The sequence below is a fragment of the Salvia splendens genome, chromosome 9 (assembly GCF_004379255.2).
Source record: "Salvia splendens isolate huo1 chromosome 9, SspV2, whole genome shotgun sequence".
NCBI classification, from domain to species: Eukaryota; Viridiplantae; Streptophyta; class Magnoliopsida; order Lamiales; family Lamiaceae; genus Salvia; species Salvia splendens.
In genome coordinates, this window is record NC_056040.1 from 1,899,591 (window position 1) to 1,920,438 (window position 20,848).

General features: G+C 35.9%; 5 protein-coding genes across 12 annotated transcripts; 4 read left to right on the top strand and 1 right to left on the bottom strand.

Moving 5' to 3' along the window:
- The first annotated feature begins 1,205 nt into the window (after positions 1-1,205).
- LOC121748583 (membrane magnesium transporter-like) lies at positions 1,206-3,102 on the top strand. Its single transcript, XM_042143037.1, has 4 exons — positions 1,206-1,400; positions 1,485-1,537; positions 1,623-1,723; positions 2,784-3,102. Exons 1-4 carry the CDS (start codon positions 1,220-1,222, stop codon positions 2,872-2,874), a joined length of 426 nt encoding a protein of 141 aa, XP_041998971.1. The 5' UTR covers positions 1,206-1,219; the 3' UTR covers positions 2,875-3,102.
- Positions 3,103-3,439: 337 nt separating this feature from the next.
- Positions 3,440-6,420, bottom strand: LOC121748582 (transcription initiation factor TFIID subunit 8-like). Of its 3 annotated transcripts, XM_042143035.1 has the most exons (3): positions 4,793-6,420; positions 3,997-4,263; positions 3,440-3,779 (listed from the first exon to the last, which is right to left on the bottom strand). In XM_042143035.1, exon 1 carries the CDS (start codon positions 5,960-5,962, stop codon positions 4,853-4,855), a length of 1,110 nt encoding a protein of 369 aa, XP_041998969.1. In that variant the 5' UTR covers positions 5,963-6,420; the 3' UTR covers positions 3,440-3,779; positions 3,997-4,263; positions 4,793-4,852. The 3 variants fall into 3 exon arrangements, with proteins under 3 accessions (XP_041998969.1, XP_041998968.1, XP_041998967.1); XM_042143034.1 differs by having other exon boundaries at positions 3,474-3,762; positions 3,997-6,420; XM_042143033.1 differs by having other exon boundaries at positions 3,474-3,779; positions 3,997-6,420.
- A 2,271-nt stretch (positions 6,421-8,691) lies between these two features.
- LOC121747262 lies at positions 8,692-11,975 on the top strand. 5 transcript variants are annotated; one of them, XR_006039167.1, is made up of 5 exons: positions 8,692-9,072; positions 9,456-11,033; positions 11,122-11,344; positions 11,478-11,570; positions 11,651-11,975. XR_006039167.1 is itself a non-coding variant. In XM_042141269.1 (5 exons), the coding sequence occupies exons 3-5, from the start codon at positions 11,169-11,171 to the stop codon at positions 11,815-11,817; spliced, it is 468 nt and encodes a 155-aa protein (XP_041997203.1). In that variant the 5' UTR covers positions 8,698-9,072; positions 9,456-11,033; positions 11,122-11,168; the 3' UTR covers positions 11,818-11,975. The 5 variants fall into 5 exon arrangements, 1 of the variants encoding a protein (XP_041997203.1); XR_006039165.1 differs by having other exon boundaries at positions 11,122-11,326; positions 11,428-11,570; XR_006039166.1 differs by having other exon boundaries at positions 11,122-11,326.
- A 185-nt stretch (positions 11,976-12,160) lies between these two features.
- On the top strand, positions 12,161-14,474 carry LOC121748504 (thylakoid lumenal 15.0 kDa protein 2, chloroplastic-like). The gene is made up of 6 exons (XM_042142900.1): positions 12,161-12,460; positions 12,925-13,028; positions 13,638-13,728; positions 13,807-13,875; positions 13,956-14,065; positions 14,134-14,474. The coding sequence occupies exons 1-6, from the start codon at positions 12,271-12,273 to the stop codon at positions 14,224-14,226; spliced, it is 657 nt and encodes a 218-aa protein (XP_041998834.1). The 5' UTR covers positions 12,161-12,270; the 3' UTR covers positions 14,227-14,474.
- A 137-nt stretch (positions 14,475-14,611) lies between these two features.
- On the top strand, positions 14,612-16,706 carry LOC121748505 (U3 small nucleolar ribonucleoprotein protein IMP3-like). 2 transcript variants are annotated; one of them, XM_042142902.1, is made up of 3 exons: positions 14,612-15,027; positions 15,097-15,204; positions 16,288-16,706. In XM_042142902.1, exons 1-3 carry the CDS (start codon positions 14,987-14,989, stop codon positions 16,478-16,480), a joined length of 342 nt encoding a protein of 113 aa, XP_041998836.1. In that variant the 5' UTR covers positions 14,612-14,986; the 3' UTR covers positions 16,481-16,706. The 2 variants fall into 2 exon arrangements, with proteins under 2 accessions (XP_041998836.1, XP_041998835.1); XM_042142901.1 differs by having other exon boundaries at positions 14,612-15,008.
- Positions 16,707-20,848: the final 4,142 nt, after the last annotated feature.

Sequence of the window (20,848 nt, forward strand, 5' to 3'; positions counted from 1 at the left end):
TTTACTTAGTGTTCCAAAATAATACATCACATTCAATATTTTAAACACCGTTAGTTAGTTTATTATTTATCCACCTTATCATCATAATAAAAGAATAATTAGAGATTTAATACAATTAATCACTCTAAAAAAAATAACGATCAATATCAATTCTTCCAGCAACCAATATCAACTTATTTTGGAACACTAACTAAACTTTTGTATAAAATATGTAAACTTAATACTTCTTGTATTAAATTGAAACAAAGATAAAATATTTTGTATAAAACAGGTAATTCCCCCTATTTTGGTGAAGTAAAACATTATACTAGAAATAAAAGAAATAAAACATGGCCTATTTTCAATAATGGATAATATATTCTTTGTTAGATAATGAGGTTTTAACGTTTATCAATTAATCAATTTACTATTTATTATACAAAGAATATCTTTTGGTGCTCAAACAATATTAGATCAAATAACATACATATTTTATTTTATTTTCATTCATTTTTTTTCTTGTTCTAATAAAACAGTTGTTATTTTGATTATCATCAAAATATTTGTGGTTCACATAAATTCTTGGGCTAAAATCCTTACACAAAAATATATCTTACTCCTATTACTAAAATAGATCTAATAAAGTTTTGAAAAATAAATTAATATACATTAAATGTAATATGCTACGAGACTGTGGCGATTAATGAAAATGACTAATTTTTATTGTCGTATCAAAATAACAAAAATAAAATTTGTTTTACGGCACAAATTTATCGACAAAACATTGACTATTTTAGCTTTTGGAGGTCTTATTCGGGGTGTTGCAAGAATTTAGAGACGCATATTTGTTGTTAATACTGGATATGTTCATTTTGACTGCATAGATTTGGTGTTTGTGACGTGCCTTACTGCTAGCTAAAGCTTCAAATGTTCGAATAGAGATGGAAAGTGATAGTTTTATTATAATATCCATAATTATGGGAGTATTTTATTAATAGTTGATCCAAAGTAAATGAAACTCTGTCGTTTACTTCTTGTCTAATTATGGATATACTCTTCTACTTGCTATATAAGGTTGTTTGGTTAGTAAGATTGTGTTTGGATAATCATATGATAATGAGAGCTACTATCCAATTAAAATAATCTGATAATGAATCATGGCATCCGAACGATACACCCATGTTTCACTATTAATATAGCTTTAAAATAATACTCCTACAAAACAAAGTAATAAAAATCGATGAAAATAAATTTCAGAAAAAATAACAGTAAAAAAAGAGAAACCTTTTGGATTGGAATCACTTTCTCAGCCGGCGATTTACTCCTCCTCCGCCGTAACGGAAAAAAGATGGGGTTTGGTTACGCCGTCGGAGTCGTCGGATTTCTGATTCTCGCACACGCCGCCTACTCCACTATCCAGTGTGCGTATTCAAATCGCCCAAAGTCTTTATTTTGAACAAATCCTGAATACTAGCTCTGAATTTTTCGATCTGTTCTGTTTTCAGATAGATCTTTGCTGAAGATTACAGAAGAGGAGTTCACAGGGCCACCAGTCACTGTAATTTCATCTATTATGCCTATTTTGTATGCAGATAATTCGTTTTTGCAGCTAATTAGGTTTGTGGTTTTCGATCGATTTACAGGTAGTTATGGAGCTGGTTGCAGGATTGTTTTTCTGTTTGTGGGCTGCTTTGACTGTGCCTGGCAAATTCTTGTCGATTCTCCCTCAATCAGATGAGAACAGGTGAGTTTAAGCGTTTAATTTCCCATTGATTTCCATCGTGTTGCTGTTATAGCGTTATTGGATATTGCAGCTGCTGCTGCTTGTATGTTTGAATAATATTTTGTTGTGAACATTCTGTGTAAATTGCATGTGATGATTTATGAATGTGGGCTTAGGTAGAGTTGCAGCTGCTCTCTTGATTGTTTATATGAGGTATTGGGGTATTTGGTTAGGCCAAGAAAATATGGACACATTTGTGTCTGATAATTTGTCACAAGATAATAGAGTTGTAATTACGAGGTTTGTTGGAGATTGGTAGGATATAGCTCCTCAACAATGTTTATGAGTTTTCATGTAGCGTATCATGTCCGTTTGGCTAAGATATGATGGCTGAAATATAGGAGCTCTCTATTATGATGTTGATACCATTCACGAAAAGAGTGTTTAGTAGTGTATATTGACCTTTTGGCAAATCTGCTTAATGTGTAGGAAGTGCGCAATGCACCATAGTATGTAGTAGAAAACTGGATGGTTGTAATAAAAGCTAGATTATAAATTTGACCTTTTGCCTATGGAGATAGAAAGTGATAGACTGAAGGCTAAACATGCATTAGGGCTAGGGGGAAACTGTCTGGCAGCTTTGATATCTTGACTTGAAAAACTCCAACTTACTCACGGAAATAGCTGGATTTTTTTTCATAAATTGACCTGACATTCGATATTTCACTTCATGCAAGCTACACATTGCACCACATAATGTCCAAATGGCAATTAGAGGGAAAATCAATGAGTTTCTGAAATAATGCATAATGGGGTAAGTGTAAGGCATCAAAAATACAAAATGAGATGAATGAAGAAGCATAGCTGGATGATTCATGCCTTCCCACTTATTTTATTTTGCTTTCAATTGAATTCAGTTTTTAAATACGTTAGAGCTTTATCCACCATGAATTGCATTAACTAGTCCTTGATCTGGTTTTAGTACAGGAAACGGCCTTGCTTACTGATTAAGCTTTGATCTTCATTTTTTGAAGTTGAACATGCTTCAGGCTACTAACCACCTTTCTTTCTGTCTAAGCAGGGTGGTTGCCTTACCTTCCAATCTGGATTTCATGATCTTCAATCATCGTGGAAAAGCTTTTTCTATGGGCATCGATATGAAGCAAAAGTGATATTATAGCTCATTGCATTTGATTAATTAGTGAGATCTAGAGCCAAAGGAAACTTAAACTAGATGTTAATTTTGCTGGAATCTAGAAGGTATTGATTCACAGTTGCTCAGGGGCATGACGAGCTACCACTGTTTCTCTATCTGAGTGAGATCTAAGGACAAAGGCAGCTGGTCTGCTTCTCATGTTTGTGGTATATTTTAGTCGATTGCAAAGTTTGAATCTTTTATATGGGCATGTGCATCTCTCATAATTGCTTTTGTGTTATGCTTGGTTATTAACTACTCAAGTAGATTCAATCTTACAGAAACTATTTATTTACAAAAAAATTAAATTGAAGTATATTATGTTGCATAGCTTGGATTTTATATGCCAATCTAAGGCTCACTAATGAAAATATCTATATTGGCTACTACATTTATTGTATAGTTACTAATATTTCATGAAGATAGATGTTACGAAGTTGTTTACATGTTGTATAGGTTGATCAAAGGTTGGTGAAATGAGATTATGTTATTTGTTAACCAATCTTTTGCCATTTAAACCGATGACTCAAATGTCATGTGGGTAAATAAAATGATATGCCGTCAAACGCCTGATGATGGAATGAATCACAATGTATCAACTTAAAACTTTTTGGACTAAAATGAAATAGAGGTGGCATTTGTGGCTTTTGCAACCAAAAATGAGAGGAGAAGAAAAAAGGAGAATGCAAACAATGGTTGTCCATAACTCATCATAAAGATTCATACATCCTTTCCTTCGGTTTAGTTCCAAGTCGCGTGCTTTATCACTTGTTCTTGATGTCGAAGGAAATTATCCTGAGTGCGCCACAACGACATGTTTGTCTCCTCCTCCTCCTCGCAAAATACCATTTTTGGCTCCAACGGCCTACAACACCAATGCATCTGATGAAGACAAAATAAGCAAGTGTCCTGTTACTTGTATCCATAGATAAATCATGCAAAGGTTTCAAACCAAACAGTCAGCCTATCAAGAAGCCAAGAATGCAGAAAAGAAACCAAGAGAAAGTACAAGATTATAAGGCCCAAATGCAGAAAAAGTGCCGCATTTGCGATGGTCAAATATTTTGTAAAGAAAGTGCCCAAGTATTAGAGTTGTTACCTCATCGGTGGTAGAATACGGTCTCAGATGACTAGTTGTGGCGCCAAAAGTGGGCATTTCTCAATCGTGACCTGTGGCAGTGGCGAGTCGAGGAAGTTTTGGTGGGGTTGCAGCATTGCGCTGCTTTCATATCCTAGTCACACTTTATCACCACAGTCCATTTGCTATTCTTCTAGCATCTGTAATATACAGTCACACTGACACAAGAATGGGATACATTCCAAAAACACCTTCCAACTGTAGCTCTTCAAGAACAAGGCCACCAAACTCCAAAAAAGGAGAAAAGCACACCACATTGTCAATCCTCACATGCACCAACCCGAAGAAAGAGGATATGAAACAGAGGGAGACCAGCAGAAAAGCATAAAATTTTAAAATGGAAATAAACACAACCAAGCTAGCTTGCAAAAGATGAGCATAGTATCTTAAATATAGAGAATTGGGAATGTCCAAGAGTGCCACATAAGTTTCCAGATAGCTCAATCAGATCACACAATAAAATGGTATCCAACTTATATTTCCAAACAAAATTATGACATGATTGTAGAGAAAGGCACAAATAAGAGGTGGCAACAACTATATGTATGTGTGTGTTCGTAGAGAGGAGATGGAAACACAGGGAACGAACAAAATGCTATGATCTCATTCATTAAGAAATAGTGTCAATGACAAGAAATCTGAAAATGACCTGACATATCTCGAAAAATGACTTAATCTGGGTTCCGCTCCTAAATGGATTAGCACCAAATACACAAGCACAAACTACTGTATGTTTTGAGTTTGACTAGTCACTAACCTAATCAACTGCAATTTTCTTGAACATTAGCCAATCAATGTCATTCAAGGAACTACAAATTTACAACTGAGGAAGCTCCTGCTGGTTTTCCAAAGATTGCCGTAGTATAAACTCAACTCTCCTCTTCTTGTCATCTTTTTCACCCTCGTGACCAAACCATGAAGATGTTCTTCCTACGGCTTTCCGAATCTTCAAATCCAATGGTTCACCAAATACCTTTTTACCCCCCTTGAGCTCTAAAAACACAGAATCCCTCTTTTCTGGAAAAGTCTTCTCTCCATCACTTCCGGAATCAAGCCCATCCTTCATTGCCTCAATGGCTGGAGCAAACGTCTCCAACAAAGAAACTTGTTTTTCTGTCTGAGCTTGACTAGAAAGCTTTGGGGGAATGCTGACCCGTGACACGCCTATGTCCTCAGCCTCCAACGGCTTCTCCAGGGACAGGTTCCCATTGTTATTAACTCCTGATCCATTTCCTCCATTACATGGTTCAGCAGATGTTGTAGCCACTGATGATCCATTACATACAAGCCGCTGCTGCAGATTCAACAAAGACCTCTCTGCCTTCCTATGCTGCCTCGCTAGCTCAATCTTATCTGTACGAGGGTCAGAAAGCCTCTCATTCCAAACAGGTGTTCGTACATACGTGTGGGCATCCGGAAATGCAGGCAACCACTGTGGCACGTGCTTAAAAGCCGGAGTCTCCCCCATTTGCAAGAAACTAGGTATCATTCTCCGTTCCCTGATCACAGGAAATTGTGGCACCGGTTGAGCAAATGGCACCTCGTCAGCCATGTCAACATACTCTTTGATCTCCCTTATAGCACCTGAACTCACTACACAGTCAGTATGAACCTCTGAAGCACCAGTAAACCCTAGAGGCTTCCCCAAGTCTTCCAGCCCCTGGACAACATCAAAGATGTTGCAGCCCGTCCTACCAGCCGAATTCGCATAAAATCTCGTGGTTTTACCTAACTCACAGACGTACCTAATCGCAATGTCAACAAGCGAATCCAGAGCAGACTCATTGAACCCCTCAAACCCAACGCCCTCGCATATTTGAGCCATTGCAACTCTAGAGATAGCTCGACTATAATCACCATCGCCAGATCGCAAATTCGAACCATTCTGTTCGTCTCTCGTACCTTCAGCTTCACCTCCATCGCTCATGTTCAGATTCAAGAAACATTTAGGGGTTTCTTAAGCTCCAAAAACCTCAACAAACAGTCAGAACTTAGAAATCCTAGCCCCACCAGCAGCTAGAAATAAATATAAACCCTAGATACAAGCTGGAATAACATCGAAGAAGATGTGGCTATATCAATCTATACGTGAGCTTAACCAACGCATCAGCCTACAACTGAGTTACGAGCACTTACAATTGATGCAACTTTCTGCGCCGTCTTCGAATTCGAGGAATTTAAATACTCTCTTTAAAACGGGAACGAATTCAATTGCGATAAAACCCTAGAGAGAGAGAACGAATCATCACTCTAGGGTTTTAGCTTTGAAGAAGGCAGTTTTGGGGGGGGGGGGATGGAGTTTGATTTGGGGATTTTATGGAGTGATAAACCCTACTGTGAATCTGAAAACGGAAATTTGGATCGAGAAGAGAGAGAACTTCGAGAGGAGAGAGAACTTCGAGACGGAGAGCTCGAGTGAGGTATTTATAGGCGAAGCCGCGCTCATTTGTTCTATTTTTTTATAAAGACAAACTCTACTTAATTCCTTATTTTGCTGCAATTTGATTTTCGAAGCTTGATCAAAATTTAGAAACTTCTATAATATTCTTTTCAATTTAAATTACAATATTAATTGTTGAGAGACAAATAAATTTGAAATGATATTATTACTTTGGTCGTCCCTCGTATTTAGAATATTGGTAGTTACTTATATATTTGTGTTTATAATAGTGGTTTAATCTTCAAATATATATTCCATCCATCCCAAGGTAGATGTCACATTCGGGAGATAACATGAGATTTTATGAGATGTTATTTTGTGTGTTAAGAGGTGAGAGAAAATATAATTTTATAATTGATGTGAGATGGAACTTTTTTCCAAAAGAAGAAATGTGACATCTTTTGTGGGATAAACTAAAAAGAAAAGTGTGACATCTACATTGGGACGGAGGAAGTAGTACCTATTTTTCAATGTAATTATAATTTTTAAATATAATTAGGAAATTATGGAAAAAATATTAAGTCTAGTTCAGTTTAAGTATATTCAGCAACTTAAATCAACCGTAATAAATCATTAAATTTGGTTTTTGATACAAGATTTGAATTGCCTGCATGCTATTTTTTTCCAAATGATTACGGTTTCTGTATAATTTAACTCACTCACAAGATGTCCCCATATAATTTCTAACATCAAATAGTATAACTTCGTCAAAGTATTTTGCGTAGAAAATTCTGAATGAATCCAAAATTATGATTTTTTTTCATATAATTTTTTTAAGTTACAAAACAGACAAAGAAAATGACCAAATTTCATGATATTTGGTCAAAATGAATTATCGAGTAATATGCTTAAATGCTTATTAGTATATTTTATTTGTCTCATTCAAAATGTTTACATTTTATTTTTAAATTAGGTCAACCAAGAACCAGTCTCCAGCTGGAATGACCGCCTCCCTTAGCTGATATCTGATTGCGCATATCTGGATTGTCATGCATTAGGACCCTGATTCAACTAGCATCTGGGCCACCTCGATGAGACCAAGTTGGGGATGCTCCTACAATCAATAATTCCATCCAAATTCAAGTAAATGATCATATTGAATAAAACCAGTGATTTATAAATCGTATCAAATCAGCTGATCCATCTGCAAACCAATGACTTATACGTCTGGTTCGACTCACCATATAAAGTCGCTAGTCAATCCGGCCGTCTTAAATCTTCAGAGTCCTCCAATTCGGCCAAAAACCGCAATTTGGTACAACGAACTTCCTAATTTTATTTATTTATATAATATATTATTGTTCCCACTTAAACTAGGTTTTTCCATCTTTCCTAATTTTTTACTATCACACACGTCCCCCTCTTTCGAGAAAAAATTCCCTAGTCAAGGAATACCAAGGTGGCAATCCTATTTGGTATGTCACACTAATAAGATTTTGACATATGGAAATATTTATTCTCTCAATTCCAACTAGATAAATAAATTATGGAAACACTCTTGATATAACCTCACACTATTAATTATATAGAAAGTTTCTGCATGTTCCATATATAATACATGCACTACATATTTACACATAAAATAAGTATTCCATTATCGTTTCATACATGCATTCATATAATACAATTAAGGTGCAATAATAAAATAAATCAAGATAATGTTTTAAACCTTTCCTTTTGTTAATTTAATTTATAGTATTCATATAGTTCTTAATTTATTTTATTCGTTACACATTAATTATATGAAGATTAATATATTATGTTAAACTATAGAAATATAATAATAATAATAATAATAATAATAAGATAATCTAAAAAAGAGTAGTATTTTATTATATTAATCATTTGTAATGTACCATGAAAATTTCATAAACAAAGTACGACTTATGATTATTGTATGACATAGCAATTAAATTTGAAATTATGAAAAAATAAATTACTATAATATAAGTTATCGTGATTCCCCAATCAAAAAACTTAAATAAAATAAAACAAGTAATCATTTTAATTAAAAGGTATAAAAAAACTCTCTTCCAAACAATAATAAAATATATATTATGTGTATAAACTCTCCTCCAAACAATAATATATATTTTATGTTTGTAAAATATACAGTTCTAAATAGTTTTAATAGTATTACTTGCACATTAATAGTTCCAATAGAATAAAATAATACAAGTAACAGTACTGACATTAGTTTAATTTTGATTAGTGTACCTTAATTCTATGAACACTATATGAATCAATTTTATCATTGCATGTATGAAACGATAATTGAATACTTATTTTATGTGTAAATATGTAGTGCGTATATTATATATGGAATATGCAGAAACTTTCTATATAATTAAGAGTGTGAGGTTATATTAAGAGTATTTCCATAATTCATTGATCTAGTTGGAATTGGAAGAATATATATTTCCATATGTCAAAAATTTATTAGTGTGACATACCAAATAGGATTGCCACATTGGTATTCCTTGACTAGGGAATTTTTTCTCCCCTCTTTCATTTCCTCACTCTCTCACACACACATTCCCGCCATTCTCCACCTGCTCCACCGGCGAAATTGCATTGGTTGATTGCCGGAAAACAAAGTAAAGATCTCCCCTTTCATTTTAGTTTCCTACATGAATTGCTGATTTTTTGGTCCACAATTACTCCAGTTTTAATTTTTGTCATTATTGCAGTCAATTGCTAAATTTTTCGGTAGATTAGATGCTATGGAATTTCATTGCGTGGGGAAGAGATTGTTACAGTGATGCTAGGCTCATGGATATTTGCTTTTATGGATAATTCTTGACACTATTTTGATGCTATCTAAAACATGTGTGTTCATTTACTTGTTCAAATTCCTATCCAGACACATTGTTGAAAAACAATTCTTAACATTCTTTCCACCAAAGAATCACAGGCATCAACTAATGAAACATAATGATTTACAATGTGTCCACAATTTCTTACAGTATATACATTGCAGGATATAAGCGAGAGTGAATCACGAACGAGTGGATCAAGGGAGGAGGAATTCACCCATCTTGTCGGCGTATATGGTAAAGTTATTTCGTGTTCTAAAGTTCCTCCCGAAGTTCGTTTTCGAATGAAAGCATCAGTTAATGAACACGGAGACAAGAAAAAAGAGAAAGTGATGAGTGTTACCGGTGAGAAACCGTATGATAGTAAATTCCATGATGATGATGTTCAAGATGTTCAAAAAAGTAAAGGCAAAGGAGTTGATGTTAATAAGAGAAGGAGAATCAGGGATATAGAAGATGATATGAAATCAGGTTCAGGTAAGGATGGGGCAAGATGGCATGAGACTGATATGGCATTGGCTATGTGGTTTTATGATGCTTGCATTCCTCTAACTGCCGTAAATTCACCTTATTATCAATCGGCAATTAATAAGGTAGCAAGTATGGGGCGTGGATATATAGGACCAAGTTATCATGCATTAAGAGTTCCTTTGCTGAAAGAAGCTAAAGTATCTGTCCAAACCACTATTAACTCTATGCGAAGTAAATGGGCTGACTCAGGATGCACAATAATGGGTGATAGTTGGACAGATAACAAGAATAGGGCTTTGATGAACTTCTTAGTTTATTGTCATCAAGGTGTGTCATTCATTAAGTCTGTTGATATCTCTGGTATAGAGGCAAATGCAGAGAATTTATGCAATTTGTTTACTGAAATTGTTGAAATTGTCGGTGCTCAAAACGTGGTGCATGTGGTTACTGATAATGCTCCAAACTACAAAAATGCGGGTACTTTGCTGAGTGAAAGATATCCTTCAGTTGTGTGGTCTTCTTGTGCAGCTAATTGCATCAACTTAATCATGAAGGATATGTCAGAATTGCCTCATATACATGATTTGATTACACGTGCATCTAGGATTACTGGATTTGTTTATAATCATAAGTGGCCTCTTAATTGGTTGAGAAATAGGCCTGGCTGGACAGAAATTGTTCGTCCAGGTGATACTTGTTTTGGTACCAGTTTCATAGCATTGAAGAGCCTATGTGATCACAAAGACCACTTGCAAGCTCTAGTTACGAGTTCAGGATTTAAAAGATTTTTGAAAGTAGCTAAAGCACAAGAAGTTAAACAAGTTGTTATGGATGAACAGTTTTGGAATGATTGTTTAATTATTTCCAAGATTATGGGTCCGGTTATGAGATTATTGCGCATTTGTGCTTCTGATGATAAACCTTCACTTGGTTTTGTGTATGAGGGCATGTGGAGAGCGATCAAACGAGTTAAAGAGTTGTTCAAAAATAAGGAGAGGCTATATGGGAAGTATGTTGATATAATCGAATCAAGGTGGGATAGGATGTTGAGAAAAAATCTCCATGCAGCCGCTTTCTACTTAAATCCCGCTTTTCAATATGATCCCGAAATCCCTACTGAGACTGTAGAGGTGATGAAAGGATTACTTGATGCCGCTGAGACTATTCTTCCGGGTGTAGATGGTTTGATGGATGAGATATATACATTTCGGGATAAAAGAAAGGTTTTGGAAGGAAAATTGTTTTGAATAACTCAAAATCTTCTAGGCCTGGTAAGTTAATATTATGTGTTTTTCATTCTAGAATAAATTAAACTGTGATTTATAGTTGTAGATATTGATACTTGTTCATTATTTTCAGATGAATGGTGGAGGGTTTGTAGTCATGATGCACCAAATCTAAAAAAGATGGCTATTAAACTTTTGAGCCAAACTACTTCTTCTTCGGGATGTGAGCATAATTGGAGTGTGTTTGAAAGAATTCACGCAAAGAAAAGGAATAGATTGGAGCATCAAAGACTTACTGATCTTGTCTATGTTCACTACAACTTGCGCTTACAAAACCGGTACAAACTTATGTATTGGTCTGTTATTTTCCAATGGTTTCAACTTTCAATAATTTATGTTGATAATTATTTTTTGTTTCATTATTCGTTTAAATGTGTAGTCTTGGTTCAAAGAGAAGGTCGTATAATCCGATTGATTGTGAGTGTGTAGATAAAGTAGAGTTTTGGGTGATTGATGAAAATCCCGAGGAAGAGCTTGATTATGAGGAATTGGAGGAAATGTTAGATGAAGAACAAGCAAAAGGTTAATGACATTTATAGATTTATTTATAATTTTCATATTTTATTATGTTCATTGCTTGATATTGTTGAATCTCTATATAGGTGATGGAGATGGTGTTATGAGGATTAATGATGAAGAAATCGATTTCTCAAAATTTGGTGATGGTGACTGTGGCAGTACCAGCAGTAGTAGCTGTGATGAGTTCAATGGCGACTTGAGTCACCTTAATCTTGAAGTTGGAAATGAGAATGATGGAGATGATTGCTAATTATTTTGCTTTCAGCTTGTTCTTATGTACTTATGTAGGAGTAGTACTTATTTTGATAAAAACCTATGTTAACTAGTATTTGACAGTTGAACTTATTGGTAATCTTGTAGACTTATTGGCATCTCATGTTATTAATATGCAGAATTTGTTTATTATAATGTCATTTTTTTGTTTGTCATTCATAGGATTTTAATGTTTTTTAATAGTATTATATTTATTTCTACTACATTATTTTGGCTTGATCAGTGGCTTAACTGGCTGAACTATGTCGATTTCTTTACTGATCTGATTTTTTAAACATTAAATAGGATGAAGGGAGTAGCTTCTAGACAATACTCCATTAGTGTAGTCTCCTTATTATCTGGACAATATTAGCTGCTGACATTATCCATCTTTGTCTTTGAGATAAAATCAACACAAAAGATCGAATTTAAAGTTCTGCACATCTCAAAAATGGGGTTTCATATGCAGCTAACATCTTCATCTCTCAAACTCCCTCTCTCCACAAACCCCATCAATCCATCACTTTCCCCACACCCACAGTCACTACAGCTACCTTCATTGGCTTCTTCTTCTTCCCTTGGCTCCAAATCTTGGAATTTCTTCCTCTCCGGCACTCTCTCCCTTGCTCTTTCTCTCTCCGGTCAGTTATACCCATTTCTCCAAAGGTTTTGGGACTTTTAATTCCTAATTTTACAGTATTTGATTCTTGAAGTTCATTTGCAACATCTCAAGTTAGATTCTTGAAGTATTCAAATTGATGGCTTTAATGTTTTGAGCTATATTCTTGCATAAATACGACGTGGGGTTGATTCTTTTACCTTGAATTTGTACAAAGTTTCTTAATTTCTGAATAATATGATCATTTATTTACCAACTTACCTCAATTGATTAGTTCATTTGCAACATCTCAAGTTAGAATTTTGAATTGTTGGAATGGATGGCTTTAATGTTTTGAGCTAGATTATTGCCTAAATACGATGTGGGCTTGATTCTTTTACCTTTAATTTGCACAAAGTTTCTTACTTTCGGAATATTATGATCATTTATTTGCTAATTTTAGTCAATTGAATGGTGATTAATGAAGTTTAGAGCTGCAATTTGTAGGAGTGGGATCCGCTGAAGGGAAAGTTGGGGTAAACAAGCCAGAGTTGCTACCTAAAGAGTTCACTACTGTAATTGATGTTGCAGGTTTCCTCTCCGATGGCCAGGTTTGCTTCCTTTTATCTCGAGCAGTCTTGCTTCGGATGCGTTGAATTTCCTGTTCAAAACGAGTTTGAAGCCCGCCCGTATGGCCAATCTTGGCCAGAGCTTCCTTGAGAAAACCATTTAGTTTGATTGGAGATTTATGATTTTGTTGATGCGTTTTGAGCTGATGGAAATGTGTTTTGCCGGGGAATTACCGTAGGGATTGTTTTGCTAGCTAGTATCGGGAGCTTATATGTGATGGTGTAGCGACTGTAGGAAATGGCTCGTGTTTCTTCTAGTAGGCGTGCTGGAAAATGTATCGAAGTGTTGTATTCATAAAGTTCAAACACAGGAGATAGCTGCCCTTGAAAAGGATACGATCGTACGAAGGATTAATGATTTGGTTGATGTGTTTTGAACGGTGATAGAAATGTGTTTAGCCGGTGAATCATTGTAGGGCCCCGGGTTGTTGCTAGCTAGTAACGTGAGCTGATGTTGTACGTGATGGTCTAGCCAATATAGGAAACGGCTCGTGTTTTCTGATCGTAGGCGTGTTAAAAAATGTATAGTAGTGTTGTATTGCTAAGGATGCAAGTTCAAATGTGGCTTTGTTAAGTGTTAACGCTGCGCAGGAAAAGAGAATTTCGCAGGAGATAGCCGCCCTTGAAAGGGACACGGGATACAAGTTGAGAGTTTTGGCGCAGAATTATCCCGATACACCCGGTATGGCTGCCAACGTGCACTCAGCTAGCTGACTTCTTCGTCGATAAAAATCTAACATCAAGGATTTCTCTTTGTTAGGACTAGCAATCAAGGATTTCTGGAAAGTGGACGATAACACAGTCGTGTTTGTCGCTGATCCGACATTCGGTATCTATCTAAAACACGCTTAGTTTTTTTCTTCTGCGGCTGGCTAGTGTTTTATATCCGTACACACTGCTTGTAACTAGGAAACATACTCAACTTCAACGTTGGCGCTTCCATTGATTTCGACGTGCCACGCAGCTTTTGGAGCCGGCTAGCAGGGAAATACGGAAACATGTTTTATTGGAAAGAAAAGGTTAGATTCTTAGCCCTACTACTTACAGTTAGAGTGATACTGATACGACCTTTAATTGCGTTTCGAAGGGAGAAGATGCAGCTATTGAATCTGCTGTCATGGCCATATCGACGTGCCTAAGAGAACCAGCGGGCGCCAATAGTTGCTCGGAGGTAAAATAAATTGTGTTGTTCCAGAAAATCTATAGAGGGAATCGCCGCCACGGCCTCTTTTCATGCAAGAACCAAGATTTCGTATGGCAACGTACAGAAACAGTCGTCGTCATCATCATCGTCGTGTGTTATAACATCTCTTTGTAGCTAACCTATGTTTGCATCTATGTATAATATGAACCAGAACAAACATTAGTGTATGTATATGATTACAGCAATATAAATTTTTTTTGGCGATTTTCAGCCAGCTTTTGATCTGAAATTTGTTAAATATAGTTAAAACTAAAACCCTAACGTTATCAGATTCAGACGGCGTCAAACTTCAATAACATATCATTATGTGATTGTTAAACGGGGAGATGAAATTTCAAACTATATATGCTGTCAAAATTGCATAAAACATCACTCAAATCTTTATTTGTTAGTGTATCTTTAATAAGTTAAATCACTTGTGTTTAGGAGGAAGAAATCAATAAATTTTGATTTAACTACAGATTTATCATGTATTTATAATAATCATTCATGAATTAAAAGCTGAAACTGATTTATATTGGCATATTTAAAATCCAACAGATTTATCTTTGAATGTTTTTTTTTTTCGTTTTTTTGAAATCTCATACAATTTCTAGCGCAGGTTTATCTCCGTTGCTTCTCTGTGCATCTCTACTTCCAGACTCTTCTATCCCTAAAGTTTCATTAGAAGAAACTGCTAAAAAAGGTTAACTTTTTAGAATGGAAGAGAGAAGGCGGGCAGAGGGAAAACCTAGCGATGCATCGCTATCACGTTACCGGTAGAGACGATTACAAAAAGTAAAATTCGAACATCATTTCTCATTTTTCAGGTAACAAATTTGTCCATAATTTTTTTTTTCTTTTCAGGTATTCGCGGTTGTGTAGAACAGTGCAGAAGCTGGTCAGCATACTTAAACAGATGGATGCGCGAGATCCTTATCGAATCGAGATGACTGATAACCTTCTTGAAAAACTGTCAGTATTTTTAATTGGAGTTTCTCCTCATTTGAGTTTAATGCTGTTGTAGGGAATTGTTCTGTGTGATTCAGTCTTTATTTTAAGATTTATGATATTAAAGTAAATTTATGTAATTAGAGATCACTTGCAGTCCTAGATCCTCTCTGATACTTATAATACACCCTACTTGTAATTTGCCTCAGTTTATTGGCCTGGAAGGAAATTTCTTATAGGAAAAGGTAGAGGAAACAACCAAAATTATTGGACAGTATCCGGTTAATATGAGTGGAAGTGTGAAATAAGTTGAAGTCGCGGGCATTTCATTTGTTCTTCCTCTAGTTTGGCAAAAGAAGTTGTCTTTCCTGAGAAATTTTGATATGTACTCCCTCCGTTCCTTGTTAATAGAGACATTTCTTTTCGGCACGGAGTGTGTTAAATGGATGGGGAAAAAGTAAGAAAGAGTAAAGTAAGAGAGATGAAGAGGAACTTCCCAAAATAGAAAAATGACTCTATTAACATGGAACGGAGGGAGTATTACATAGTAGAATAGGCTGATAGCTAATTGCAGAGTAGAGTAAAGAAGCTGATATTGCATAGATGAATTGCCTACGCGTACTTTTGACATGCTCGCTTGCATGATTTTAGTAATTTACCAAAAATCATGATGCATGATTACTTATTCTTCTGGTATATTGGATGAGTGCTCTGATCCATCATCACTGTTTCTTTTTAAAGTTCTTCTGCGATGTAGTAGTACATATCAAATATAGCTTGTGCTGTGTGTTAAGCAAAGTAGCACTGAAGATCGGTTCAGTTTAAGTTATCAGTGTAGTACAACACGGGTGTTATTCCATCTCGTAAAAGTTTGGCTCTGTGTGAGCGCCTCTCTGTATCATCCCTTTGTCGGTAAGTGAGGTTGAAAATGCAACACATTTATGTGATGTTCCGTATCAATAAATTCTTTATTGTAATGTGTTCCACAATTTTAACCTTGTTGGGTCTTGAATCTTGTTTTTTGATGGTTAATGATAGTAGTAGTAAATAACTATTGAAAGCTCGAAGGAAATATTGATAATTCTAACAGTGCTGTATTGGTTTCAGACGTAGGCTTGGCACTGTGTTGGTGAGATTGAAGTTTGCAGAGCACTTGAAAGAAGCAGTTACCTACGTTGAACAAGGCCATATTCGTGTAGGACCTGATACCATCACTGATCCAGCATTTCTCGTAACAAGACTTTATAACGTGGGTAGATACATCGAAGATAAGAAGGAAGGTCTTGGAGTACAACGATAAGCTGGATGACTATGATGTGATGAACTAATCATTTCGAACTTCCCAACTACTGTATGTTCTTCTGCTCTAGTTTTTTCTGTTGTTTTTGCTTACACTAAGCAGTTCCAATTAAAAGAAGCTTTATGTATTGATAGAAAGTGATGTTTTTTCACTTGTTTCTCTATCCAGAGGTAATGTAAATAGTGTTGATTTCCTTTTCTCCACCAGAGTAAACTCTTTTACATTACATGCTTTCCCTTGCATTATTTGGCTAGTGATATTTTAAAGATCATTGGGTTTAATGCTGTTATTGAATTGTCACAGAGATTTCTTTACAAATAAAAAAACACTGTATATAATGGATATAGATTTGCAGAAGGAAATAGGTAGAGATTTCCATATCCTTAGAAGGATAGATTTTATCTTATCTCATATTTTACCAGTTTCCTCATATCTTTAATATCTCTAGGGTTAGTCTTTATCTTATCTCTTAGCTAACTCATATCTATTTTCAAATCAAATCATCATTCAAAACCGATATATATTTATATACTCCGACACCATGGCTGGCTTTTGTTCATCGGTTCTTGGGGTACGCAGTCTGTGATGACCCACACGGACCACTTTACCGGTTCGACTTGCCTCATGCTCGCAATCGTATTGTAATTGATTCAGCTAACGACTTGCTTTTGTTGAGGGATGGATGCGCTAATATTCTTTTCATATGCAATCCGATGACTTGTGAATATGCTGAGCTTCCTTCTCTGCCCGCCCGTAGTTGCTTTTACGGATTTGGAGTGAGCAAATTAACCAGACAGTATAAGATTTTATGTGCTGATCAATTTTGGTCCTATTGTATATACACTCTAGGAGAAGAAGAATCATGGAGAAGTATAGCAGCACCACCGTGCAATACAGTGCATAGTGATTATGTTGTATTTTTTAACGGAAATCTTCACCCGTTGGAATATGATTTCAAAGAGAATCTATTTGTTTGTTGTTTTAATCTTGACACCGAACGATTTACTGGTTATTCTCTTCCGAATTATGGCGGTGACAAATGTGGCCATTATCGACTATGTACTTTGGATGGTAAGTTATGTTTCTGTGATGTTGTTATCTGGTGGATGAACAATTATGTAGATGAGAATTCTTGGACACGATGAGAATTCTTGGACAAGGGTATATACCTTCTCCGGTGGATCATATATGTATGGATTTGTTTATCCACTCAAAAGGTTGGCAAACGGTGACTTGTTATTCATAACGGATGTCTACGCGAAGCTATTTCTCTACGTCAAAAGCACTGAAGGTAGTTTAGAACCTATTGAATGGCATGGTATTCTTCAACGACCTATATCTTATTATTCCAACATCGCTAATTATATCCCAAGTTTTCTTTCCGTCAACGACCTATGGGGATTCACAATGTTCATCCTTTAAGTTTTTAGACCGTCAGCAGTGGGGCGCCCTAAGGCGCGCCCTATGGCGCGCCACGTCAGCATTTTTATCCTCCTCCTTCTCCACCTGCAGTGGGCCCGCCACATCATCAATTTTGTAATATTTACAAAATACATACGAATTAAAAAAAAACTAAAATACATTTAAAATACGAATTTTAAAAACTTCATTCATTTAATAAAAATTAATACATTACAATGCAAAATAATAAAAAATGCAAACTCAGCGACGGCGGTTACGAGCCCACACTTCTTCAATCATGTTGCTCATGAGCTGCGCATGCTCCTGTTGGTTGCGCATTGAGACCTGCCTAGATAAAACCTCATCGAAACCTAACGCGTGTCATCGTATGCACAACTGAATGAGAAACGAGATTTATATAAAAAAACGAAACCGCGTGCCATCGTCCGCGTGCCATCGTCCGCGGCCTTCACAATGGGGCGGACGACGTCGCGGACGATGGCCATCGTCCGCGACCATCGTCCGCTGCGTCCGCAATGAGGCGGACGATGGCGCGGACGATGGCCATCGTCCGCGGTTTAAGTCGCGCCCGAAGCATAGGCCGCGACTATCGTCCGCGGCCTATGCCACACACCCACAGTGGGGGCGGACGATGCTCGCCATCGGGCGTGCCATCGTCCGCCCATTGCGGATGGTCTTAGTAGGCAAACATGATTTAGTTTCTTGTAGGAGTACTATCTTTCCATTTTTAATGTATGTTTATTTTTAATTTTCATTTTTAATGTATGTTTATTTTTAATTTTGATAATAAAGTATTGATGAAAAAACTTATAATCTCCTAGTACTCCCTCCGTCCCGAGCTACTCGCTCATTTCCTTTTCGGCACGGAGATTAAGGAATGAGTGTATAGAAAAGTAAAAAATGACGGCTGTAGGTGAAAATTTTTACTAAAAATGGAAAGAGTGCAAGTAACTTGGGACGCCCAAAAAGGAAATACGTGTGAGTAGTGCGGGACGGAGGGAGTATATCATAATTTATTATTGGAAAACATAAAACTTGAATTTTTATGTTAAAAATTATACTTTTATTAAAATCACTTTTTGTTAACAAGTTTGTCATCTTAATTAGTAGTTTAAGAAAATTTGAAAACAAGATATGAAACAAAGTTTATCATCGTGAAAACAAGAACTTGTAACCGCTATTCAATAAGAAGAAAAAAAAAATTCAAGAAAACGTGACTAGCTTTCATCGCCAAAACAAGAAACCAACTCACTCTTCTTCATCTTCTTGTCCTCTCCACCTCCTTGCTCCCCTCCCCTTTCTTGTTCCCCTTCTCCTTTTCTGAACCGCAACCACAAATTTTCTTTGTCCATTTGCGGTCGCAAAAAATTGATTTTGCTTTAATGTAAACCTAAAGATAGGTATACAGTCCGCCATTAAAAGTCCTATTCCTTGGCGGCACACGTTTTAAGAAATGTTGAGAAAAGTGGGTGAAAAAAGAGTTAGTTGAATATGAGTGCCACTTGTATATATTAGTACCCTATTACCATTTATGGTAAAAGTGAACCGATACTCTTATTCGCGGACGGACTAAAATAGAAAAACGAGACTCGTATTCTCGGACGGAGGGAGTAGTTCTTTACTCAAAAACCAAAAATGAGATTGGTTTTTATAGTAGAATTATCTAGATATTATATGGAGTTCTCTAGAATTAAGGAGAGGAATATCTAGTTATTTAGGTAGAAATATCTAGGTATAAAATTCCCTAGAATATAGATATAATCTAGTAAATATTAGAAAAATCTAGATATAGAATATTAAAGAGTGGGGTAGAGAATTATGCATTATTGTCACACCTGGTCGTTGACGCATCTATTGATGCAAATAAATTCCATTGTAACACAAAAAGTGATAAAAATGTGAAACAAATCAACCTATTAGTATCGATGCTACAATCCCAAGTCTAATTACATTTCACCTGAATAAGTGATAATTACATGGAGAGTGATAATTAAAATAATAAGAGTGAGCTACTAAGTTGGATTTCAGTATGAAGCTTACCGAAAGTAGTAGGTAGAATAACCGCTGTGCGTGTCTCTTAACATTTGAAGACCTCGTTGCCACGGAATCCTATGTGACTCACCCACAAATACTCATGTCTTACCTGAGTATGGTGGCTGTGAGAAACAGAAATGTAGATGGTGGCATTTTAAGATAATACAAAAGAGGAAATAGAGAGACATAAAGAGAAATATGTGTTGCCTCAAAAGAGGATATTCCATTTTCGGTGTGACGCTTAAAATCAGAAATTTGAACTTTCAATTTATAACACCTTTTTTATTTGAGATTTCGGTGCTTCTCTCTTAAATACGTACTATAACACATACGAGATTTATTTTTGAATAATTAAATATAAATGGATATAGATTTGCCCTTAAGAATAGGAGTGTTTAAACAGAGTTAGAAGAATATCTCTTCACAAGTATTTAACTAATTTCCACTTGTATCTTTTTCAGATCTGAATTATTAAAAGGAAACAGTTAATATTTGTTTTTCATCATTGTTGATAATTATTGATGAAGATTAGTGAATCCGAGTGTGGAATGATGGACAAAACCGGCCCTAGAAGAAGCAAAAGACTGATGAAGATAGATTTGTTGACAAAGCTACCGCAAGAGATGACAATAGTGATACTTGGACGACTTCCTATTAGATGCATTACGAGGTGCAAGTGCGTTTGTAAATCATGGCCCCTTCTCATAGAAGGAGGCACCTTTGTGATGTCTTATACTCCGAAACCATGGCTGGCTTACGTTGATCGGTTCAGGGGGTACATAGTGTGCAATGATCCCCGCGGACCACTTTGCTGCAAATTCGACTTGCCTCGTGCCCGCAATCGTATTGTACTTGATTCAGCTAACGGTTTGCTTTTATTGAGGGATGGACGTGTTAATATTCTTTTCATAT